The following is a 25,100-nucleotide window of genomic DNA, read 5'->3' as shown; positions in this document are numbered from 1 at the left end:
CTTGTCAGTATTATGATTGATTTTGATCTCCATGCTGTTTTGGACCTGTTTGGCCATAGAACTCCTTGAGTGTGACGGCTCATATATGATAGCTTATATAACGGTTCAATATTACAGAAATAGATAATACATCACAAATACTAACTGTCTAGTCTTATTATTATCAATAATCCTATGAAAATCTTCATATATAGATAGATTTATATCTTTTCTTTTCTTCCTGGATTTAATAGTCTTGTCGATGGCTACAATAGTCTAGATAGGAATTCAGTTCATTATTATCTACTATTGAGATTGGCAGGTGCAAGACAGCTAACATCAAGTGGCTGCAGGCGATGGGACGAATGAGATGGCAAATAGAGGGGTATGGTGAAGTGATTTTTTTGTAGAAATGTTTAAAGTCGGCAGCAGCATGACTTCCATGGTTATCCGGAATAAGCAAGCAATACCTCCCTATTGTTCGCGATGCAGTATGTCTTTCAAAGACTTGCTGAAGCCATTGGAAGGTAAGACAACACAAGCCCGGCAATGTCCGTAACGTCTATAAGTTCTATAAGTATTGCTTGCGTAGCCTACGTGCTATGTTTGACTGCTATGTACTCTATAGATTCATTCCTGAAAGGCATGGTCCTCGTATTGTAATTTCTATCGTTGGTTTCCTTCTGCCTTCCTTGACGGCACTTGTCCATATGGAAATCTGACAACAAGCACCGCATCCATGAGGCAATGAGCCTGTAGTCCATACTCCGCATCACACCGCATGATCCTCACTCAAATTCCGTATAACCTTTTGTCTTCTTCAGCGTACTCCTTGGATAGCTTTCTTTGCTCTGCTTTAAGCCCAACTGGAGAAGAGGTATGGCAGAAAAGACAGTCGCAGGCATGGGATCAATAACCGGAACATCAAACCCCGAAAGCCCAAGCCGCTTTTTGATTTCTTCAGCACAACCTATAAAACCAGTGCAACCTAGGATAATAGAATGTGCCCCCTTATCTCTCACCAGAGCGAGGGCATGCTCAGCTAACCTATTCGTCATTTCATCGACTTCGCCCTTGATTTCAAGCGATCGCATATCGATGGCATGACAACCGACAAATCTGCCCTCGTGACCGTATGCTTTTACCGAGTCTTTGATTATGGGGATGGAGTCTTTCAAGATAGTGACGACGCCAAATGTATCCGCGAGACTGGCACATATGTTCATTGAAGTCTGTGCTACACCGAGGACTGGGATATCGACCACTTCTCGCAAGGTATGCAAGCCGGGGTCACCGAAACAGTCAATGACTATGGCATCGGCTCCCTTTTGTGCTTCTCGTTGGGCTGCCGCAATCAGGCCGGGAATTGCGAATGCTTTGTCGGTTCGAGATTCGACGGAGATTGGTCCAGTGTTCACATTGACGACTGAGCAGGTGATGCCGTTTTTGCACAGCCCTCCTAATTCCTCGCTTGACAGGTCGACGGGTGTCGATACAGGCTGAATGATCGAGATGCGCATATCGAAGATCACACACAGACCAGCCGGCTTCTGGGTACAATGTTTGAAAATGGGCTTGTTTTCAGGTATATTTGCGGTGCAATTGTGAAGGTTGGCTTCAAAAATGCGTAGTCAATTGTGTTTAAGGTCCCGAGTCTGTATGTGCTTTGACGGGTAAGCGATGGATACCTGACAATCGTTCTCTACTGGAAGTTTCTGAAGGAAAGTGATCTACTCTCGTCTGAGCATACAGAGTGAGCTAGCAGGGCAAAACTCAATCGCATTGAGCGGTGAGAATGGGCGCAGTGTATGCATTGCTGGCGCACAGCACTTGACTATTCGAGGACGGCTCGTATTTTGTGCATGCGCGAATGGATCTGGGCTTCCTATTGCCGTCCTGCACTTGCATTAGTCTTGATTTTCCGAGTACTCAGCATTATTTCTGTACGTCCAACTAGTGAGATCGGAGATGAAATCCTGCACGATAAATTACATAGAGATCTATCTTGCATATCTACCCGAGCGTTGAAGATCGGTGAGCAGTGTAGAACCAAACCCCGAAAAAATCGCCTGGCATGCAGGTAAATTTCTCATAAGATGCCTGGCCATTATTTTCTATCATCTGCAGCTCAGGCCGAAATAACGTAATAGAATCACTTCGTATCTACCAATGAGCAGGGAATTGACCGTTAGATCAGATTTGGATGTTTACGTATGCTGCTGCATAAGATTTCTCAGTAAATGAAGTTCTCACAGCTTGGGACGGCCTAGCAGTTGAACCTCACGAAGCCCCCTACATACAATTGACTGATTGATTGATTGATGCTTTCATGACGTGGCATTTCCACTCCCTTTGGAGGGCTACATACCCCGAAGATCGTAAGAGGTATTGTGGGCTAGTTCCATAGGCATTTGCAATTTGCATCTCGTGTATATAAGGGAGCCTTAAACCCGAGTTAGGACTGGGCTATTGTTCACAATATCTTCAAATCAGTTTGTCCTTCAAGAAGAAACTCCCCCAAAATGACCAAGGAATACGTCGAGCCTGCCAACATCCCTGTCGTTGACTTCAGGGCTCTTACTTCTGAAAATCCTCGGGAGCGTAAAGATGCCCTGAACCAGCTTGATGAAGCCTTCCAAACCTACGGCTTCATCTACCTGTCCAACCACAGCATTGGACAAAAGCTGGTTGATGAAGCTTTTTCTTGGGTACGATCAATACTTAAACATCTAAATCAATAGTCTCTAATGATCCGCAGTCCCAGCGCTTCTTCCATTTACCGAACGAGGTTAAAGAGCTTTGCAAGCACAACACCGTTGCAGCTGATCACCGTGGATGGGCAGCTGTCGGCACTGGCATTGTCAGCCAGGATATCTGGGACCCCAATGAGATTGAGAAACTGCGTAAGACCGCACCTGTTGAGCAGAAGGAGATTCTCGAAATGGGTAATCCTCGCTCTAAGGGCGGCCCAGGCGAGTCGATCGTGAACCGTCTGCTCCCGGAGGACGTTTTCCCGGGATTCAGGGCTTTCCTCGAAAGGTGGTGGGACGCTTGTTTCGAGCAGCAGCTCCAGGTTCTACGAGCCCTCTGCGAGATCCTGGGATACACCGATCTGGACTACCTTGGCAAGCAGCAGGACCCCAGCCGCAGCCGAAACCATATGAGCTGGCTGTACTATCTCTCTCAGCCTGTATCGCCATTAAAGTCGGGCGAGAGCAATCGATTGAACACGCACACCGATTTTACCCAGTTGACCCTGCTCTTCCAAGATATGGTCGGAGGTCTTGAGGTCCATGATTATGAGACGGGGATCTTCCGACCTGTGCTTCCTAAGCCTGGTACCATGATTGTGCATGTCGGTGACATGCTGGAGAAGCAGTCAAACGGCAAGTGGAAGAGTGCTTTGCACCACGTCTCTGCCCCTATGCATCTGAAATATGGGGATGAGACTACGAACGAGGACACCGTTGTTGAGCGTTTCTCCATGTCGTTTTATGGAACTCCTCAACACGATGTGATGATCGAGCCCATTCCAGGATGCGAGACAATTGGAAAGTGGCGCACCTTGGAGTGGGAGCCTAACATGACTGCCGGTGCTTGGATCAAGAAGAGAGTTGCACTTGAATATGGAGATGGACAGGAAGAGCCTCCAGTTGTTCCTGTTGCTTAAATGCGAGCTGCAGGTGCTCGTTTTCTGTTTTATTTTTCTTTTGTTTTTCGGGCTCTTTCTTGTCCTCCGCATGGCTTTCTTACCACAGTCAGATCCAAATAACTCCATATTTAGAGTCAGCTTTCATGAAGTGACAACTGAATAGAGGAACACATTGTCAATAATAAACAATCGAAGGAGTTTGAATCAACTTGTTACTACGCTAAAGAATGTTAAATATATTTCAGTCCTTCCAAGCAGTCCCACATATAATTGACATCTTATACTTCCAACTTTTGATATCTTGCTTGCTATACTCGTTCATAGACTCCTTGCTATCTATAAAGATCGATTCCAGAAGTTCTTGTGTTATAATTTTATTCGCTAATTCAATTCACCATAGCTATCATCTTGGTCGTTTTCCCACTGTCCTGCTTGATACTTAATAGCTACTTAGTTAATTGGCTAGTTACATCTCTCTAGCCTAATAATTTTCTTAATGTAACTAACCAACCAACGAGGGATATGGTTTATCTAATACGCTTCGACAGAAGGTCTTCTATGCCTGATCCTACACCTTAATCACTTTGATCTCTAATTTAGCAGCTCTCTTGTGTGTCATATATCATACTAACTATACTCAATAGAGTTAAATGATATTAAAACTAGATGAAACCTCTAGCTAAAAGAAGCGCTGTATCTCTGTGATATCAAAGGCTTTTACTGATAATAATAGACTCTAAATGAAGCTCTCTAGTAATATCAGTACATAACTTCGCCTATCCGTATTAATTAACTCATACCTTTACATGGATAACACAAGGCACTCATAGATTGTTAACTTATGACAGTGACTCTAATTCTATCCAATTTCACCCCCTTACTGAGCTTGCCTCGTTTCGATCGGCACTTCATGCATACGGAGAACTCCGTATATGGGCCCATGACGCGAGGAAGCTACAGGTGCAAGGAGCATAATAAAATTGACCCAATATATTGATCTTTTATCCAATCTTGGTACAGCACATGTCTTTTTAGCCGATTGAGTTTGATCTCGATTGCAAGTGACCCATGTTCAGTTGCGTTGTCGCGATCTTCCGAAATGTTGTCGGGAGTCACAAGTTGAAAACAAGCAATAAGAACTTTATTTATTACAGCAGGTGGAGAGCTCCTTTTGCTTTACTACCTATGACTAGAAGCCTACTGAAGGTGTCAACTTCAAGGTCAGAGAGATGGGATCCCTGATAGTCAACATGGTGTCAAAATCCAACCCAGTGCGCTTTAGGCATAGATTCTCTGGAAGCAATACCGCTCGCGCATCCGGTAACAGGCTAATATTCTAAGTCAATAGACCCAGAACGCACACACTTATAAGCTTGCAGGTGAATGTGAGATCTGGGATCCTCACATATGGATGGCAGCTGGAAGCCGCGTAAACATGGACACTTGAGCGGAGCACGTACCCGGGATATGCCTCTGGGGCTGGCTGAGTCCGGCGCAGCTTTCTCGGCATGCATACTGCATCTCAATCGGAACTTTCTTAGTTCCTGTGGTGCTCCAATCAAGATTAAATCAGTAACAAACCTAATCGGCTGAATTCGTCCTCTATACACTTGCATTTGCCCTGCTGCTTCCTCGCCTTGCATCGGGACGGCTCAGCCTGGGTGCAACGGGTCGAATATCCGATTTCCAATTCCATTGGTAATGTACAAAGAATTGAGTCAAGCTTGTATTTCAACTAGAATCGTATTTTCAAATATTCATTTGACTGGTATGGACTGACGATGACCTCCATCCGGCACCAATTAATCAAAGTATCCCCTGCAAAAGGACTCCTACAAAAGTTCCCTTAGATGCAGGGAAGATGGAAAGAGATGGAAGACTCATGGGAGCTGAGCAATGACCTCCTGGCTATATTTCCAATTATGAACTTGGAATGCGCGAGATTTGGCATGGAATCTGCAAATTCTGGCAAGTATATGATCCTACTTGTGATACCTGCGTCATTTGACTACCTCCTTTGCATTAGAGGTTTATCCCTTAATTTACTGTTCCAGTATTGTTCAGTTTAACACTATTGGTACATGCGATGTCAGTATGCACGCGAATCGATAAAGGCCGTAAAACATCCCCGGGAATCTGCCGAAATTTTGGGTCATTCCAAATCTGAGTTACATATTCTAGCCCTACGTTTCTCTTCACAGATATGTCTATACCGACCGATATCGCCAACCTACTGATAGGGGAGGATGCTAAGCTTTCAATTCACTTCGATGAAATTCCTCTCTGCAACGACGGACCTCACAGTGGCCCCAGGTTTTACATGCTTTCTACAAATCGTGCCCTGAAAGATCACGAAAAAAAGGAAGACGACCTCCGATACCTGTCTAGGGGCATACAAGGTGCCATTAGGCTAAACCAGCTACTTAATGCCCCCGCTCATATCAACAAAGAAAGAGAAAGCACCGCCCAAGATGAGGGGAAAGCTGTAATGCGGCTTGGGGAAACCACTATGGTTGTCGACGAATCTTTTGATGCGCACCCTATTCACAGCCACATCTGGAACTCATTCATGTCCATTGAATTTAGCTTCCCGAAGGCGGATTTCACGTCTCTGCAATATCTACAAACTTCCTGGAAGGGTCTCGAATCCGGCGATACCCTTTTCACCAAGGAGGGAACCCCAACCTTCGAAGAAGTATCCATCGTTTCTGGTGTTTGTCTCTTCAATGCACGACTGTTAGAAATGAGTACAACGAGTCCGAAAACCGGTGGTGTTGATGTGCATCTGCTCAAGAATTCAATCCCGACATACAATGAACTGGACTATATTGCTCGCGCGTCAAGCGCCATCGCTGACGTGGCGGCCATGAACATCTTTAGGGCTTGCGAGCAGGGCTCTGGACAGCGACTTAACATCAAACTTGACATCCCTAGCTGGCACTACTTCCATGCAGTAGTCACAAAATTGGCGGCAAAGCAATGTTCGAATACTGAAGCATTGCAGTGGATGGACGCAGTTGACCAACGACATGATCAGATCGGTCAAGTCTTCATGGAAGCCATCAAAGATGGGCTTGCGCAACGAGGAATTCGCGACAGCACCAGCTATAATCTTGGCATAACATCCAGGACAAATACCGCTGCGGATTTAATTCGAACAGCAATTGAACAGGAGGGAGAAATCCTTCTATTGGATACCATTCTCGCCGCATTGGACTCTGAAGAAGACGGGTGCTGGAAACGATTCTACGAGATGATCCCGACCAAGGAACGACCCTCGAATCTGGACCAGCTAGGTTATCTGTTCTATGTATATGAGGCCATCCGGCCGGCTCTCGTCGAACGTCCCACCCCGAGACCTCCGGTATCTGACCAAACCAAGAAAGTCAACTTGTCCAAGAAGACATTGAAGAAGCGAAAACCTCGCCGCCTAATCATCAGTGTTGATGACTCGGCGGAAAGACGCATTTACTCTAGAGCGCAAAGGATACTCAGCAAGATTCGACAGTCTAGCGAACTGCCTGAGACTTACTTGGTAGAGTCATACGTTTGTCGCAGGTTCTTGATCAATGGAAACAAAGGCAGAGCGCGACTAGGTCGGTTAGATCCTCTTCCCGATATTCCAGTTCGCACTGGTTCCCCCCAAGAGACTATGCTACCTCTCGATGTGGTGCGGCAGCTCTATGGAGACAATTCTGCCCTTAATTTGCAACGGTGGCTTCAAGAAGTGGGACTTCCAGTTTAGATATTTAGATCAAAAATAGAATTTGTGGTTCAGGACAGTTCTATTGTCATAGGCACTATGTTACGAAAACCAGCGCCTCAAATAAGTAACGAGCATTTCGCCGTACATAATATGATCTGAGCATACTGATTCCGTATTCAAGACATAGTACGTGCCAATGTTATAGCCTACTGTGGATGTTCGCGCCTTCCAATGGTAACTTTTCCAGTGTAGGGCCATTACAGAAACTTCTATTTGGTGTATCAAGAAGAGAAATTATCAAAACTATATGTGTTTATCCAGATTTTATTAGATACAACCCGAGTAAGGTTTGGTATTATTATAGAGCGAACAATCAATTTCTATTTAGTCGAGACTTGAATATAATACCCATGGACTACTTGTGCCTCCATATTTTTCACCCGCCGCTTGTCGACAGCTTCCTGGAGTTCAGCCACTCTGGTGTACTGTCAATGCAGGATGCCAACAGGCGAATTGGTGCCCGAAAGAAGGCAGAAGAAAAACAAGGAAGGGCGGTGACTTGAACAGTCTAAGTATATGACCGATTGGAGCTAAAATACTGACCAGGAAACTATTGATCGTATTCTTAAGCAAATCCCGATGAATCTAACATGCGTCATTAGACATCCATGTAAGGGCAAATGATAAATCATTATTATTATTATTCTATCAGTGTGGCGCACCCACAGCAAAAGCCGAACAAGTGGAGGCAGCAAACTTAAACGTAACTTAATTGACTTAGCACATTTTGGTCCATTATGTTGCTCCCAAAGCATCATAGAGTATATGACTATCCAATAACCTTATCTTTTTAGTGCATTACGGCCGCATATTTCCCTACGACCCGATACACGTAGGGGATATACTTATGTACTCACTCTCTGCATCAAAATAATATTGCGGTTGGGCGGGGGATCCTCCCTGTCCCCGAACTATACTACTACGTTTACACCGTCTTTCAAAAGATTCTCCATGCTCACGTTTCTATGTTGAAGTTAGAAACCAAACATCACACCTGGCACGTGAATTATCCCTCCTTTTTTCCTCTTATTTGGAACTAAATCCGTTAGCTGGTTGTTCAGCCCTCATTCCACAGCAATTTGATACATCTTTTCAAGTCGTTTTACTATCTACCACGGTGGAAAGTCACAATGGTCGGAATCGAAATTGTCGAGCCGGCAGATATTCCTGTGATCGACTTCCAAACTCTTTCAACTGGCACTCCACAAAAACGCAAGACTGCTTTGAAACAACTAGATGATGCCTTCCAATCGGTTGGACTTATACATCTTTCCAACCATAGCATCGGTCAGGATCTCGTAGACGAGGCCTTCGCATGGGTACTGTACTTCTATCTTTGATATCATCTATACATCAGCATTCCCCTTCCATATTCTGACTTCTTACTATAGTCTAAACGCTTCTTTGATTTACCGGATGCCGTGAAGGAACTAGTTCGTCACCCTCACGACGCCCAAGACCACCGTGGCTGGACAGCTGCTGGTACTACCGTCTCAAGTCAAGGGGTTTGGGATCAAGAAGATATCGAGCACATACACAAAACGGGCCCGGTGGAACGGAGGGAAAACTTCGAGACAGGAGATCCCTACCCGAGTAAGATTTCCAATCCTCACTTCATCCGGAATCGAATCCTGCCAGAAGAAATATTTCCCGGCTTTGAAGGCTTTCACGAAGAGGTGGTGGGATGCATGTGTGGAGCAAGAGCTTCAACTCCTCCAGTACCTCTGTGAAATCCTTGAGATTCCGGACAAAGATCTTCTTGGGAAACAGCAGAATCCGCACTTCAATCGCAGTGCAACCGGTTGGAATCATTATCTGTCTGTACCCGCTCAATACCTGACGAGTGGACAGTCCACTCGTCTCAATGCGCATACAGACTATGGGCAGTTGACTTTACTGTTCCAGGATACAACGGGTGGACTTGAGGTTAAGGATGACGAGGCCGGCGTTTTTAGGCCTGTGCTCCCTAGACCCGGTATGGCCATCGTTCAGGTTGCCGATATGTTGGAGAGACAGTCCAATGGGAGATGGAAAAGCGCCTTGCATCGGGTTACGATCCCTCATCACCTGAAGCATAGTGATCCGGGCGATGGTACGTTGATTGAGCGATATTCGATTGGTTTCTTTATTCAGCCTGACTTCGATCTGGTTATAAAACCTCTTCCGGGTTGTGAAGCTAAAGGAAGATGGTCATCACTCGAGTGGGAGGATGAAATTACTGCCGGTGAGTGGCTGACTAGGAGAGTTGCCCTGGAATACCAACAAAAGGGCTCATCCAAGTCCGCAGCATAGTGGGAGCGAAAGTACATGTTTTACTTTTCACATCAATCCCAGTTTAGGGCAACCTAATTGATTGCTTTCTGGTCTGATTAGAGCTATTTTCTGCTTTTTCAAAACTAAATCCCACAAATTTAAAATTCAGTAAAAGCCACATTATACGACAGGAAGATATTTTATTATGGTTATGTCATATAAATTATATATATTAAAAGAGATAGATATTATAGAACTAATTTATTTAGTATTGAGTATTATTAACTGAAGTTTATAATACAGAAAATTAAGATATGAGCAGCTCAGGATATATATAATTAACAACTAATTCTAGCCTGATTAACCTGAGCGCTTACTAACTATTAACTAGTAACAAGAAATACTCAGTGAGCAATCCCCTGAGCATCTTTATTAAAGCGGCCTCATCCTAATAGGGAAAGAAAGTCTCATTGATTCTAAGAATTAAGTCTGTATATAAACATATATATATATATATATATGCATTATATAATCACTATCTACACTGTAAAATACACTCTACTTAGTTTGTCATATTGATATATGTAAGTATTAGATTACAGAATTGGAACAAGTAACTACTACTACTACTACTACTACTACTACTACTACTACTACTACTACTACTACTACTACTACTACTACTACTACTACTAACATAAGTATACTAACATAGTTGGATGCATTCTCCCCCCTGGATATGCAGTCATGGGGAATGATTACTAGCAAGGCAAGACTAGCCAAGGTGCATGCAATTTCTTACCGATGCCATAATGATAGTAAAAGCTAGTAGGTACGTAGCTAGCTACTAATTGGACGAAAAGAAAACGCATTTTTCTCGGATGAAAAGGAAGATGAGAATGATGATGCTATGATTTCAACTCGGATATGTTCGTAGTAGTAGTGGTAGTAGTGTTGCTTTGCTTATAACATAGTGGTATGACTGGACAATAGATTGTTTTTCTGTCCCAAAAAGAGTAAAAAAGCACGAGAGGAAGATGAGAGGGAAAGCAAAATAAGGGTTTCATATAGTAGGGTCCTGTCCCATGGCCCCGGGAATATCATATCACATGCCCAGCACTCAATGGTTTCGTGGATGGTGTTTGTTTTCCTTAGTAGACCTTCTTCTTCTCGTCCATACTCAATTGGCCGGGGCCCATGTTGACCAGGAGGAGAAGACCTCCGCTGTAGTGAGCGCATATTGGTTAGCTGGCGTTTCTTGCGAATGTATCGGAAGGTAGTAAAGGGTAGCTTACACAATGGACAGGATCTGGAAGAAGTCGTACTTGGCGAAGTCCTTGTGAGGGTGGTGGGGGTGAAGCTAAAGTAATGTCAGTTATTGCGCAACATGAAGTCTGCTGTCGCGGGGCAAACATACAGTCCAGAAGTTGTTGACCAGGACGTTGAACACACTCAGCAACACAACCAGCATGATCGCGCTCCACTTGGCCTTGAATCCAACAATGACCATAACACACGCGACGAAGCCGAACAGACTGACGATGATGCGCCAGAGACTCCACTGGCCCGAGAAGACGAATCCGATGAAGAGGAAGATCAACAGCACACGACCAGCGAACTGGACGTACATCTTGCGATCCTTCTCATCGAGCTGGGGAAGACCGGCGGGGACGAACTTCTTGCGCACCCATGAGTCGGAGAGAACCATGAGCAAGCCACCGACGACACTCAGGTTGCGGAGGAAGAAGTTGAGGTCGAAGATCAGTCCGTATCCGAGACCCTGAACAATGACGACAGCCAAGAGACCGCCAACAGCGTACTCCGTGTGTCTACGGGCAATGACCATGAACGAGCAAGCTGCCATTGCGATCATGTTGACGATAAGGAAGGTATGCGTGACTCCCCAGGGAACTGTAATGCGACAAAGCCCAAGTTAGAGTCGATCTGCGATCCGGCCCCACGGCGGGTGCGACCGGATATAGGAGGGACGGGGCCAAAAGCCATGCTTACTCTTCCGGTAATCACGAAGGTACAAGAGTTGGTCGTTCCATTGGGTAATCATGCGTAGACTGTCCTCAATGAAGGTGACGACGATCAGAAAGCGACCAATGGCTGGCAGATACCTGAACAGCAAAGAAGCCACGGTGTCAGTGACAAGTCCTTTTTCCCGCATGCGAGCGATCGAATACGCCTCTTTCAACACGGAGGCTGAACCAGAGTAAGACTCAATGATGTCGAAGGGCTCACATACGGCTTGACAGGGTCGGACATGGTGTCCAGCCAGTCCTCAATTTTGCTCGTCTGTTCGCGGACAGCATCCAGAGGACTGGGATCGCTCGTTGCCTCTACCCGACCAGGACCCCCAAAGGGGTTCTGGTGGCCGAAATTGTAGCCTGCAGTGCCACGGATTTGTGCCATGGCGAGAATAGATAGAGTCGAAGGATAGGAGAGAAAAGCGACCGCGAGAGTGGGAGAGGGACGAATTGAACCCTCCGCAACTAGGCCGAATAAGGGACAACAAACAAGGGTCGAGCGGGTGCCGAGAGAGGTTAGGTGGCAAGCTTAAGGTCTCGTAGCAGGGAGGAGTGGCAGGATGGAAGGCAGAGCAACCGAATTGCCAGGAAATGAAGGGTATAATATAGAGGAAAAGAGGAGGAAGAAGAGAAAGAAGAAGAGCAAGGCTCACGGAAGAGGAGTTGAAGATGGATGATTGCAGCACCTCCGCGGTGATGGAGAGGAAGGCCCGTGACTGCTGTTCAGGCCACGATGACCGGAACTTGACACTAAGCCGGGATAGGCATGGTGCGGTCCCCAGCCCGGGAGGTTCGACCCTGGCCCGTGACGCCATGATCTCCCTTTTAACACTAAAGTACAGTAGTTCCCTCTTCATCTGCTTCTTCACACTGCATCCAAGATCTGATCCCCGGCTCCGCGGGAGATCTCTCCTCATTCTTCACCGAACCCCCCCCCCTCTCCCTCACCTCTTGAAGCTTACAGCTACCTCTAGTTGGCCTCTTCCTTTCACTCTACATTGTTGAGGGCTTACACCCACCCCCGAAATGACCATAACCCATGCAGCGGAGTCCGGTCGGACATAGCCCCCCACAAGTCCCAACAGGGACCGAATTTTAAGTCGTTCGGCGGAGGATCCGGCGTCTGAAACCCGATCATCGTGAAACAGGAACCCTCCAACCTGGCACACTCAACCAGGGCAGAAAGGAGCATAAGACCTAAAAAAAGATTCTGCGAGGATCCTTGCGAATAAAAAGGAGGATTGAATTGTAGTCACCTACATAATTTATGGAGTTTAAGGACAAAACCAAACCCCACAACTACAGCATCAAGAAGCAAAGAAGGTTAAAATAGAAACACATAAGATGCCAGGTGGCCCCCCATAGAAAAAAAAAGAAAAGAAACCATCCACGCTCGCACTGATATCACATCCATAGCCATCCATGCTATTTTCGCCAACACGGTCGCCATGCCGCTCGCGTACTAAAGAGGTATTTCGAAATAGTAGGTAAGACACATCAGGAAAATATTGGCAAATGTTGCCAATTTAGAGGCGACCCAAACTTGCCATCTGTCAGTCCCATAAAAGGAGGGAACCCCAGAGTGTGCATGGGCCGAGTACAGTGCCGGGCTGCAAAAGGGGCATTCCTCCGAGCCAATAAGCATCGTCACAATATTTAAGAGAGAAAAAATCAGGGAAAAGCGAAAAAATAGGGAGAATCCAAGACTAAAATAATAATAAGAATAAGAGCAACCGAGCATAACGATGAAATAATACATGAGATCTCTTTTTTTGTTGGAGAGTTTTGGGTGTTTCTTCGGTCAAGTCGTCGCGTTTCTGCCATTGCTGGATCTCTCGGTCAGAACAGAGCAACTCGCCAGAATACATGGTACGTTCTTGGTATAATGGAGTGCCCCAAACGCCAAAGCCATGAGTAATAAATACAATTCAGGATCTCTGGGTGTCCTGAATGAATTACAGACAAGCATGCCTCTCGGGGCTAGCTTCGTTTTTTGTCTGATCTATGGAGGGTTTAAGCAGCCCAGTCGGAGTCCAGAGGGTGGCCCTTGACATTCGAGCGAAGGACATCGGGAAGGTAGGTGGGCGTCACCTTGACCTTGGGCTGCTCAACAGGGGTGGGAGCGGCAGCAACAGGAGCGGGCTGGCTTTCAGGAGCACTAGCCTCGCTCTCGTCAGTCTTACCTCCCTTCTTCTTGGTCTTCTTGCTGGACACGGTGGTCCACTGGTCCTGGACACCGAGAATGCGCATCTGCTCCTCCTCGGAAGGAAGACCGGAGTCCCATTCCTTCTTGGGGGCAGCCTGAGCGGCGGGAGTCTCAGACTCAAAGGTATCCAACAATTCCACCTTGGGGGCCGGGGCCGCCTTGGGGGTACCGTTGGTGACTGCGGGAGCAGCCTTGGTCTGCCAAGCGTTGGTCGGGGGAGGAGCGGGCTTGATGCCGGCCTCACGGCGTTCAGCTTCGCGAGCCATGTGGAGCTGCTTCTCGAGCAATTTACGTCTCTGCTCCTCAGCCTCCTGGACCTGCTGCTTGCGGGCCTCGTTCTTCAAACGCTGCTGACGCTGCTTCTTGGTCTCAACCTGCTTGAAGGACTGGGGCTTCTGCTTCTTGGTGGCATCCGAGGACACAGCACCGGTGACACGGAGAACCGACGCGCCCGGAGCGGGCTCTTCAAGCATATCCGAAACGTATCCAGCGGAACCAGTAGTGGCGTTCACCATGGGAGAGCCAGCGGGGGAGAGGTCATCGTCGGCGTCGGCTCCGGTAGTGGACGAGGTGCGAGTAGAGACACGAGAGGTAGAGCGCTCGCCGTTCTCAACCTGAGCGGCCTTGGTCTTCTTCTTCTTCTGGGACTTGCTACCACCAGCGCTGGCGCTGCCACTAGACTGCACGGGAGTTCCATTCTTCACGGCGGCAAAACGCTTGGCCATTTCCTTCTTGTCGATCTCCTCATCCGCCTCCTCAGACTTCGAAACAGCAGGCTGGACGGCGGGCTTCTCCTCAACGGGCTTGCTAGGGGCAGGTGTAGGTTCCGGGGACTTCTTGGTCTTGCGCTTAGGCTTCTTTGCGGCCGGCGCAGGCTCCGTCTTCTCCACGACGGGCTTTATAGGGGTCTTGTGCTTGGGGTTTGGGCCATTGTAGTACCAGCCCAGGCCACCTGCCACGACGAGCAGGAGAGCCCAACTGATGTAAGGGTTCATCATCGTTAAGAGCTATGACACGTTATAATTGTCAGTCTGTGTATCACGAAACATTCGGGGAGGTGATGCTGGGCTCAGAACATACATTTGAAATAAAACTTGACGGACGTAGCAAATATCGTTATAATGTCTCAAATATAAAAGACGACTTCAATCACAGACGGAACGTCCTGAAGTGGTCTAAAGGCCAGGCGCGTACCGACACTCGGCGAGATAGGAGAAGAAAAAAGAATAAGGAGATCCAGCAAGGATGTCCAGAAACGAGGAAAAAAAGAAAATACAAGGGAAAAAGAAAAAAAGAAGTATAGAGCAAGCTTCCGCAGATCCTCTTCTTAACCTCTAATCATCGAGTCGTCGAGACACAGAGGGTGGTTGGAAGACAAGGGGAAAAAGGGCAGGCCAGTCGCGCGCAGAAAGGCCAGATTGCCTCGTGGACCTTCTGGATGCTAATACCACTGGAGCTGTAAGTCTAGTCGCGATGAAGCCAGAAGATGAACAAAAGCTACCGCTCTGCAATGCAGTCGATAGCTTGCAGGCAATTGAGTGCGTAGCCTATGACCTCAGAGTCGGGAGTTGGTTCAAAGGTTCCGACTGCGCTCTGCGGCGAAGAAAGGTGGTACTGGTAGCGAGAGTCGGGATGAGGTAAGGGAATAACGGATACCTAGAATCACCGAGCGGGCATCGAGGCACCCGTCAACCAAGGAATCGGGGATTGGGTGACAATAGGTGGGCAAGGGCAAAGGAAGATTAGGAGGAAGGTGAGAAAGAGGGAAGGGTTGAGAGAGAGAGGAGAAAGAGAAGAAGAAAGGAGGAGGGCGGAAGTGGAAGAGGACACGGTCTGGAGAAAGATGAAGGGGTTGTCATGAACTACCTTCTTAGTGTCCGTCCGTGAATAATAAATTACAGCGGGAAGAGGAGGAGACGGTTGATGGCCGTGGTGGTGGTACTGTATCTACGCAGTATTGCAGTCACTGTGAGGCAGTCAGGTCTCGTATTGGTAATACTGGCTGCCTGTTTGACTTGGAGAGTTGATCCACTGCCTGAAGATCAACATCACGATTGATAATGAATCTCTCATTCAGGATCGATGCGATTAACCAACAGGCTTTCCCCGGTAGTATCCTGTCACTGCATAGCTGTTATCCTTTTGATTAAATCAAGTCAGGGGCTGACATGCTTGTGGCGCATTTCAAGATCTAACAAGACACCATCCCCCTCGTATCAACTTGGCTGTAATTGGACTAAGGCGGTCTTTGTGCCTTTTGTCACTCCAAAACAATTATTACACCACAGACAGTGTGCCGTCCGTGAGGCCTCACTGACCATTCACACTAAGGAGAACAGCAAAGGCCAACCATTTTGATATTAATATCAATAAACTAACGGTTATTAGACTCAATGTAGGTGTGTATTCTTGAATTAAATAGGGTGGAGGACACTATCCCAGCAGGGAGATTACGCGGGGGAAGATCTTCCACAACTCTCAAAGCTGGTTCGACCATTGCCATGCTGCAATGTCATGTCTTTTCCCCTGTTCGACGGGCGTCTAGACGAGTCGACGGAAGATTCCGTCCTCGAATGAAAGATTCCATGACCCCGGCAACTAGCTCAAGCGGTAGTTGCTGATAGGTTTGCAAAAAGTCCACCAGGTGGCAGAGCAATCGAATCACCAAACCAAAAGTGTTTAGACTAGCCTGCAAGAACAACTTTGATTTCGGGAGAATCGGCAGTTACCAGTTACACTATGACAGGCACAAGTAACGGGTGTACCTCACAGTAATTTTACGGAGGTAATACCGGCTCCCGAACAGGCCACGTCTCGGGTTTCTCGCTCAGGCCTTCCCCGGAGGTCCTTCCGTTGTGCTCAGAGCAGCTTAATTTGGAGAGAAAGAGTATCTATCATAGAGGACGGGAGATAATAATTACATGTAGCGTATTCTTCTTGGTTCATAATATATATTATATTATTGAATAATGCAGATTTATAGATCATATAGAATAGATCAGAAGCAGGAGCATTAAGGCATACTAACATCCAACGCTCTAGACCCGTTGCAGAGTAACCATGAGGCCCATTGAAAATGTAACCCCAAACAAAGCCATTTGATTAAAAGACACGGTAGAGCGAATGATTGGCTGTCACAGTCTAGGATATCGATGTGCTGTGATAATAGTTACACACGCATAGTGCCTGCTGACATCAATGCTGGGAGGGCAGATGATCCGAGCTCGCTACGAACTCCTGAATCTGTTCCAATGTCCGACCCTCTCTCGGAGAAGAGAAGCTCTAAAGAAGACTGGCTTGATGCTGCTAGCCCTGTAGGTATTCATGCAACTCCCCATGCTTCGGGGATAATAACTTCGACCGACGTGCATCCTCATGTCTATTGTGAGAACTAGTCATATACTCTTACCCCAAGTCAGCTTCACAGTATGGCAGAGCAATGCAGGAAGCGTTTAATTCTTTCGATCGCTCAGTATGTAGTTTAGATAGTCAACTATCTAGATAGCTACTAGTAGTTATCTTGGACTGTCGGCATGACTAATAGCATATCCGTCCGTGAGTCTACTTAGTAGTATTCAGTTGCTGCTCGGGGACTCGGACAGATAGCTGGAAGTGGAGCAACCATGATAACGCCGGCCAAGACCATCCCACTTTCCCCTCCATCGCCCGAAACCCGCGTCATTGCAAATTCTCCTGCAAAAACCAACTCGGTTTGTACCACAAAAACAATATACTTTGATTGGATAGTGGCAAATTCGGCACGCGAGCTGAAGCTGTAGCAATGGCACCGAAAAAGATCATCATCGATACTGATCCCGTATGTTCATCACTTCGTTCAATGATCACCATCCGAGCTCCACTTCTGCTTCAGAATGTTTGCTAGTTACAACCTGTGCTGATAGTCCAAACAGGGTATTGATGACATTCTTGCCCTTCTTTTGGCATTTTCTGCCGAGCCTGAGGATGTTGAGGTTCTGCTAATATCGCTTACTTTTGGTAACATCGAGGTGAAAAGGTGAGCTTGCGCCGTCCGTCGCTCGATAGTACGGCCCTATACTCACTCAGATAGCTGCCTGCGCAATGTTGTCTCCATGTTCCACATCCTGGAGCGGGAGATGAAATGGCGTCGAGAGCAAGGTCGGCCAGAAGGTTTTGGTACTCTTCGCGCTGCTCCTCCAATCGTTGCTGTGGGTGCAGAGGATCCTTTGGAGGACCAAAAGATGCTTGCAGATTACTTCCGTGAGTTTCGCAAATGGCAAGTCTTGCTAATCAAGCCCGCCATGCTAACCCTTCTCTAGACGGTACGGATGGCTTGGGGGGTATTCATGCCAGTGTACGTGAAGCATGCAGAACTACAAACTACAAAACTTGCAAGATTGCTAACACACGAACTCTCAGCATCCCCACCTCACCCCCAAAGAAGCTTGGGAGCATCTCTTCGACCCTTCCTCTGATTCCCGCGAGATCAAACCCGTCCCGGAGGGAGATCCGGCGCATCGCTCATTCATTCCTTCCAGGCGTCCCGCACACGAGGAGATTCTCCGTGTCTTGAGGGAAAATGACCCTGACACCGTCACCCTCGTGGCAGTCGGTCCCCTTACTAATCTTGCATTGGCATCTGCTGCTGACCCGGAAACTTTCCTCCGCGTCAAAGAGGTAGTGGTGATGGGAGGAGCAATCAACAAACCTGGAAACGTGCGCGTTGGCCTGAACCCTACCCCGTTTGGGGATGAAAAGAGTCATGGGATACTGACATCTTCTAGGTTACCCCAGCTGCAGAGTTCAACACATACGCTGACGCTGTTGCGGCAGCAAGAGTCTATGCTCTCACGTCCCCTTCTCCCAGAAGTACTCTGCCGCCCGCAACGAGTCTCCCCGAATATCCTCCGAGCCTTAGCAAACAGCTCACTCTTCGCACATTTCCCCTCGATATTACGCTGAGACATGGTGTGACGCAAGGCCAGTTCCGGCAAATAATCACGCCGCTTCTGGAGAGTGGATCGCCTTTGGCTGAATGGGTGTCTGCCTTTATGGCTCATACCTTCCGTACACTTGAGAGACTGCATCCGGGGCACGTGGGCGATGCCGCGGACCTTAGTCTGCACGACCCCGTATGTGTCTGGTATGCTATGACCGCAGAAGATGACGGGTGGAAACCTTCAGCGACGTCACCAGAAGACATTCGCATTGAGACTACTGGTCAGTGGACGCGGGGCTTGTGCGTTGTCGACCGACGGAACCGGCACCGCATCGAGGCCGATGAGGAGAGCGCAAGTGATCACGGCCTGTGGTTAAGCCTGAGGGCTGGTAACCGCGTGTGGAGAATGGATGGCTCTCCGGTGGAAGACACCTTTGGTGAGGTGCTTCTTCAGAGACTGTTCACTTGAGGTAGTGCCGAGTAGACTAGGACTGCACCACCCAGCCACCACTGGGGTGCATTGTGAATAGGCAATCTGTCAGCTTCCGGTCCCGTCAATGTCCGATTACTATCATATCAGTCAAGCGGAAATATATCCTGTTACTAGCATTAGTCTGTTGGAATTCAAAGCTGTTGGGGTGTAAGCCAACGTGACGGACTGTCCTGTCTGGTACCAGCCAGTACGCACCAGGATATTCCAGAGTTAACTATTCACTCCACGTGTGATCAAAGTATCTCCACGTATACCAGTAGCTAGCCAAGAAACAACCGCGTAGTGGGGTGTTACCTCAGCTGTTGCACCAAGCGGCCGTCTAATCGTACTAAACCGCTTCGGATCATCCCATTTCAATTACGAAGCAGCACACAAGTCGAGGGGAGAAATATGCGGCACGGAGAGCATCGCATTGTCCGATAGATACGATTGGCCAGAGCCAATCGAATAGCAACAGAGAGCATTGGCTTACCGTGACAAGCGACAGTCCATGCAGAAACTACAGGTGCATTGCGGGGCATGTGCTTCCGTGTGGTAGTTCTGCCCCGCTATTGGGATTTGAGAATTTGCAAGAGGTAATTAAAGGGATGCGTGGGCGACAACGATGGTGAATGAGCTGGCATGGCGACCAATGGAGTAGACGGCAAGGTTGGTAACAATGGAGTAACTGGGGCGTGTCTCGGGCGCTTGGCCTAGCTGAGCATAACGAGTATGATGCGGAGAGTTCCCGGGCAGCAGAGAGGACCTGTCTGTCCGAATACCAAAGGGGAAAGGACCAGAGAGAGGCCGACATGCACATGCGACCCCGTGTGGCAGGAGGGTCCACTGGTTGGGAGGACGGCTTGCACGTGCTCCAATGCCCCCTCTGGACGAGAACGTCGCCAGGCTTCGACAAGCGGCCGAGGTGAGATCATGACCATTTGAGTCCCGAGACGTATTCTCAGGCTTTGCGGGTCTGGGATGTTAGACAGATCCACTTTATGGACACCTTCGATTCCTGACGATAGTGAGTGAAGTCGATGAGGATGCATGGTGTGAATGGTATTTCCCTTTGCCCACTTCCCCTCGCTTCACCTGCCTGGGTTCTGTCACACTGAGGAACCCGAGCATTGCTTGAAGATTGAGAGATATTTCGGGAAGTTATGAGACTGGTATCAATCGAAAAGGATCCGGGGTCAGCCCGGTGGCGACGCAAGCCTCTGCGCTCTTTAACGGCACCAATTAGCGTGTCGTGTACGTGAGCGTGGTCCATTCCGCAATTTTATCTAGATTGTAGTCAGGCTCAAAGGAGTAGGGGATCTGAACCCCATCTTTAGTAAATCGGCAAGCGCAGGTCGGAATTGGGAGCAGCTTGGTATCTAGTAGTACCTAGGAGGTATCACTCCGGCACCCGTGGCTTGTGGGGATTTCCGAATTCATGAAGAAGGGGGGCATAGTAGTAGTAGTATGCATTTAGACTAGATAGACCACAAAGTGAGTAGTCCACAGTAGACTTGTTAGGAGGAGTACCTTGAGTTAGGTACCTGGTAGTATGGGAAGAGAGGACTCGAAAAGTAAGGGACATGAGCCGGCAGCTTCGTACAACCCATAAGAACTCTGGACCGAAGCACGAGCCCCAAAAGCGTCGGCGGTTTGGCCCCAGGCAACCGGTCTCGTGCCCCCCATCCGGCGGTGCTGTTGGGCCAATGACGGGCCAGCAATCTACCGCGTGGGCTTCTTTAAGCACGCGACACTTGGAATGGCCCTCCGCTTCGGGATGGCCAGTCCCAGGCCCATCCACGGTTATACTACTACTTACTCCTAGTACTAGGTCTCAACTCTACTAAGGTGGTAGTGAAAGAGGTGTATGCGCATGCTGGCTGCAGCAAGCAGCAACTACTAGATAGGTAATGAGCAAGCTTCCCGAAAATCCAGAATTCAACGCCAATCCCCCCCCTCTCCCTCGTCGATCATGCCGATTAGAATTTGTGAGAAAGTAACCACTACTTTTAGTCACTACACCGTAGAAGTACCTGTTTCTTATCGCAATCCCACTTTCCCCCGACCTATTACCTCCGGTCTACTATTGCCTCGTTGTGTCGCCTCTCCCCTCCCTAACCATTCATATAAACTTAACCCAGGTACCAACACTTTGGCAGGGCGTTTATCCGTGCGTCTTCCTTTGTGCAGGAGCCCCAACTCTCCAGCACCAGCTGTTCACTTCTGGTCATATTGCTTTTTCCTAGATTCAATAACCATTTCTGCTTCTTGCCCGTCCAACTGCCTCTTCCCTTTGCCTCTCCTCTCTTCCTCTCTTGTCCTATCCTATCCCACTTCCCCTATCTTCTTCATCTTTGACGGCTTACGATTGTACGACACTCAACGGGTTGTTATCCAACTTTGCTCTACCATTGGTCCAATCTTACTTTTTTGACTTGACCATCCACCCTATTAGCCCGTCTAATGGAAGAGTAATCATCGGGTTGACTTTGAGCGTTTCACTTCCACAAAGGCCATGTCACGCTCTCGTCTACCACCAACCCCTGCCATGTCGGGGGAGTTCATAGTCAAGGACAATGCATCGGTGGACGCTTCAGATCCATTCGCATTGCCTCCAGCTGCCATTAGTCCATCCAAGATGCAAGCTGCTAGCAGAAGGCCATCCAAATCAAATCCATCCGCTTCCTTTCCAGCGTCTCCAGCATCGCCGAATCCTGCACTGGGTATCATGGCAAATTCCCCGCGTCAGACGGGTGTCAAGAGACCTCTCGAAGACTTTAACCTTCCACCACCCCCCACACGCACTCGCAAAATCATTCAGATGAAGCCCAAGACGCAAAGTCCGCCAAAGCCGACCGCAGCAGCCAGCAAAGCATCCACAAAAGAGAATGGCAAAACGCCAGCAAATAATGGTGCCTCGACCAATTCCAAGAAGAAACAACCCAGCGCAACTAGTGCAGCGGGCCGAAAGATAGCTAGGAAGACAGCTCACAGTTTGATCGAACGGAGGCGGAGGTCTAAAATGAATGAAGAATTTGGAACCCTGAAAGACATGATCCCGGCGTGCAAAGGACAGGACATGCACAAACTCGCCATTTTACAGGTTTGTCTCAACCTCAGTCTTCGACGACCCCTGTCCTTAAGCCGGTCGCTAACCGTACCCGATGACCTAGGCAAGTATTGATTACGTCAATTACCTGGAACAATGCATACTCGATCTGAAAACTGCCGGTAATCGACACACAATTGCCTCGCCGCGAATGCCTCCTGCCCCTCCTTCACCAACGTCTCCGGAGGCTCTGGCAGAAGAGTCGGGCCTTTCATCGGCTTCCATGTCTCCGGAACTACCTCCCACCGATGCTGCCACGGATGCAATCTCCCCGGCGTTTTCTCCCCGAAGTGGTGGTCCTACCGGGAATGCACCCAATTTTTCGTCCATCACACCAAGCCCGGCACTGGGCCCAACCCACCCATCCGACAATCCGTCGCGTTCTGAGCGTGGCTCCTGGGCTATGTCTTCTTCCAGCACCTCCCCAGTGATCCAGCCTAGGTATTCCATAGCGTCTTCCGCCGATGTGGATCACGAAGCCTCCGCTGCCCTACTAATGCTGAACCGGGACTGCCGGGGATCTGTCGGCTCGGTCCACGACGTGCCCACCAATTCCACTACCCGGCATGAGAATCCCCACACCCAGGACCCACAAAGGAAGATCGGGATGAGCGTTAAAGACTTGCTTATCTCCTAGGGGTCATGGTGGCCGGCTCTCTCTTTCCACCTTTTTCACAGTCACTCATGATGTCTCCTTTGTAAGGTACGGGGATCAATTGGCGTGCGGAATTTTGATATCATGAACGAGTAATGAACGGTTTGGCCCGGTGCTGTTGGTTTTTGCTTTTCGTTCTTATTCTGGGCACTTCAGGTCATCGTTTCAGGTAGGCAGGCTGGTCCAATGTGAGTTAACGGTTAGGATTATGCTTTGAGCGCGGACTTTGGTTTTAAAATAATCCCATTTTGATTTGTCTTGCAATGTATCTTGGGAGGATTGTCTGCAAGTCTGCCATGTCAGATAGAATTTAGAAGAGCCTAGTATCGTTCACAGAACTCATGAATACTTTTACCAGAAGATCACGCGCTGAGGGTATCAACTGAGCCTATAACAGCATTCCAACCCACATTCCCACTTAATCACATGAGAAACTCCTGACCAAAGCCATGGAAGACAACAATGCGACGCCAAACGCTGTCTCCTCCTCCCCGCCTATACGGTCGTCCTAATAAAGTTTAACCTACTTCCCCATGACAGTCCATCTGCTTACTACACCCACAGCTCCTATCCACGACGACACTTGAAGCCCAGACCAGCCAAGCACGAGCCAAGCAACAATGTCGTACTTTTTTCTTACTTCCCCTCTCTCACGGCCGACTTTCATGATAGAAAGTCAATCAGCGCGACGATCCCAGGTCTCGACTTTGTATCTAGCGCACCATCTAGAATCCTAATCCTTCACAATCATTTAACCAACATTACTTAACAGCATTTGCTATAGAAAAGAGAATGCGGTAGTGGCAATGGCAATTCCGACGATTTAGTCCAAAAATGTGCCGCATATCCGACATCTCCACCAAAGACCGATGGGATGTGTACTTTACGTACGGCCATTTCTCGGCTTTTTCCTAAACTGGATGGATGCGTGTAGTAGTTTTGTGTCTAGATGCGGCTACCGATGTTAGGTTCTTACCCCGCACGCAACTGGAGGTTCGGCTTCTTTGGTGCTTCTAGGCGCATTCCATCTACCACCTTGGTTGATTCTCTTTTGGGTGCTGGGAATTGCTGGAATGTGGTGGTGGTGGTGGTGCAGAGAGCAGTTTAGTAGGACGAGGCGATTGGTGTGATGGTGAAGATGATCATGGTTGAAGAATATCTGTATTTGCTTTTTATGATTTTCAGCCTGTTGAGATGTCATCCACATCATAGCAACAACTAACTTCCTACAAAGAGAGAAGGGGAATAGATACTCCGCGGAATCGCATCAAAGCTTTCGCTTCGCTTCTGCTCACTAGTGGACGCGAGCCTCTTCCCACTCCCCGCTTTCCTGGAAGGGGAGGGGCGCCCGTTCCACTACACAAGCATTTGGAGGCGATGTAGTTCAAGCAGACTCGCTTTTTGCCAAGCCCCAAGACATGCATGAATCCTGAAGGATTTTCTGGTGCGGAGTAGTAGATAATATCTAGGGGTAAAAGGGAGGGGAGAGAGGGTAGTAGTAGTATTCATCAACAGCAATCTGTGAGGCAGTCAATGACAGCGGAATATTATGTGCATGGCATGGTACATGAAAACAACAAAAAGTGAAGCAGCTAGTGTAGGTACGGCACATTTTCACAGATAGGCACTACTGTTCTTCTTTGGGGGCGGAGCTCATACACGTAGTAGGGATGTTCGCACTGCCTCTATGGCCAAGATGAAAGGCAATGCAGACTAACCCTTGGCTCTGTGGATGTGCTTGGGTTTTAGGGCGCGATGTGGGAGAAGATCTACAAGTGGCAGATCCACCCTCCACTTTTGGGTGGGATACACTTGGTCGGGTGAAAACTAGCCAAGTTTTCTTATGACGTTGCTCGGGCTAACTTTTTGGCTTTCTCTTTCTTTTGGCGGTGTCTTTGCAAAGGAACTGGGTGGAGTATAACAATAGTGTGAGATTTCATTTGGGCTGATTTTCAATCTGCCTGAGGAGTTGTAGATCATTGCAGTGGCGCTCTCCCGGAGTCTCTGGAAAATCCCGTGAGGACTATCGTTCGAGGCGAGACGAAAAGAAAAGGGCA

The 25,100-nt window shown here is 48.1% G+C and overlaps 9 protein-coding genes across 9 annotated transcripts; 5 read left to right on the top strand and 4 right to left on the bottom strand.

The window, feature by feature from the left end:
- Positions 1-767: 767 nt before the first annotated feature.
- Positions 768-1,499, bottom strand: AtWU_08789 (aspartate/glutamate racemase family protein; the record flags this gene model as incomplete). Its single annotated transcript, XM_035503897.1, has 1 exon — positions 768-1,499. One exon carries the CDS (start codon positions 1,497-1,499, stop codon positions 768-770), a length of 732 nt encoding a protein of 243 aa, XP_035359790.1.
- A 1,002-nt stretch (positions 1,500-2,501) lies between these two features.
- AtWU_08788 (LolO protein) lies at positions 2,502-3,649 on the top strand (the record flags this gene model as incomplete). The annotated part of the gene is made up of 2 exons (XM_035503896.1): positions 2,502-2,687; positions 2,738-3,649. The coding sequence occupies 2 exons, from the start codon at positions 2,502-2,504 to the stop codon at positions 3,647-3,649; spliced, it is 1,098 nt and encodes a 365-aa protein (XP_035359789.1).
- Positions 3,650-5,834: 2,185 nt separating this feature from the next.
- On the top strand, positions 5,835-7,376 carry AtWU_08787 (uncharacterized protein; the record flags this gene model as incomplete). The annotated part of the gene is made up of 1 exon (XM_035503895.1): positions 5,835-7,376. The coding sequence occupies one exon, from the start codon at positions 5,835-5,837 to the stop codon at positions 7,374-7,376; it is 1,542 nt and encodes a 513-aa protein (XP_035359788.1).
- Positions 7,377-8,527: 1,151 nt separating this feature from the next.
- AtWU_08786 (LolO protein) lies at positions 8,528-9,689 on the top strand (the record flags this gene model as incomplete). Its single annotated transcript, XM_035503894.1, has 3 exons — positions 8,528-8,716; positions 8,789-8,902; positions 8,976-9,689. The coding sequence occupies 3 exons, from the start codon at positions 8,528-8,530 to the stop codon at positions 9,687-9,689; spliced, it is 1,017 nt and encodes a 338-aa protein (XP_035359787.1).
- A 1,112-nt stretch (positions 9,690-10,801) lies between these two features.
- AtWU_08785 (protein ERV29) lies at positions 10,802-12,068 on the bottom strand (the record flags this gene model as incomplete). The annotated part of the gene is made up of 5 exons (XM_035503893.1): positions 10,802-10,874; positions 10,946-11,010; positions 11,068-11,561; positions 11,661-11,773; positions 11,902-12,068. 5 exons carry the CDS (start codon positions 12,066-12,068, stop codon positions 10,802-10,804), a joined length of 912 nt encoding a protein of 303 aa, XP_035359786.1.
- A 1,628-nt stretch (positions 12,069-13,696) lies between these two features.
- On the bottom strand, positions 13,697-14,887 carry AtWU_08784 (uncharacterized protein; the record flags this gene model as incomplete). Its single annotated transcript, XM_035503892.1, has 1 exon — positions 13,697-14,887. The coding sequence occupies one exon, from the start codon at positions 14,885-14,887 to the stop codon at positions 13,697-13,699; it is 1,191 nt and encodes a 396-aa protein (XP_035359785.1).
- Positions 14,888-17,670: 2,783 nt separating this feature from the next.
- On the top strand, positions 17,671-19,276 carry AtWU_08783 (putative nucleoside hydrolase; the record flags this gene model as incomplete). Its single annotated transcript, XM_035503891.1, has 6 exons — positions 17,671-17,706; positions 17,801-17,904; positions 17,959-18,128; positions 18,188-18,222; positions 18,288-18,584; positions 18,653-19,276. 6 exons carry the CDS (start codon positions 17,671-17,673, stop codon positions 19,274-19,276), a joined length of 1,266 nt encoding a protein of 421 aa, XP_035359784.1.
- A 603-nt stretch (positions 19,277-19,879) lies between these two features.
- AtWU_08782 (uncharacterized protein) lies at positions 19,880-20,331 on the bottom strand (the record flags this gene model as incomplete). The annotated part of the gene is made up of 2 exons (XM_035503890.1): positions 19,880-19,996; positions 20,062-20,331. The coding sequence occupies 2 exons, from the start codon at positions 20,329-20,331 to the stop codon at positions 19,880-19,882; spliced, it is 387 nt and encodes a 128-aa protein (XP_035359783.1).
- A 1,463-nt stretch (positions 20,332-21,794) lies between these two features.
- On the top strand, positions 21,795-23,025 carry AtWU_08781 (HLH transcription factor; the record flags this gene model as incomplete). The annotated part of the gene is made up of 2 exons (XM_035503889.1): positions 21,795-22,382; positions 22,453-23,025. 2 exons carry the CDS (start codon positions 21,795-21,797, stop codon positions 23,023-23,025), a joined length of 1,161 nt encoding a protein of 386 aa, XP_035359782.1.
- Positions 23,026-25,100: the final 2,075 nt, after the last annotated feature.

This window comes from Aspergillus tubingensis (genome assembly GCF_013340325.1).
Source record: "Aspergillus tubingensis WU-2223L DNA, scaffold_9, whole genome shotgun sequence".
NCBI classification, from domain to species: Eukaryota; Fungi; Ascomycota; class Eurotiomycetes; order Eurotiales; family Aspergillaceae; genus Aspergillus; species Aspergillus tubingensis.
The sequence above is the reverse complement of the archived record's forward strand: the minus strand, read 5'-3'. Positions and strand labels throughout refer to the sequence as shown.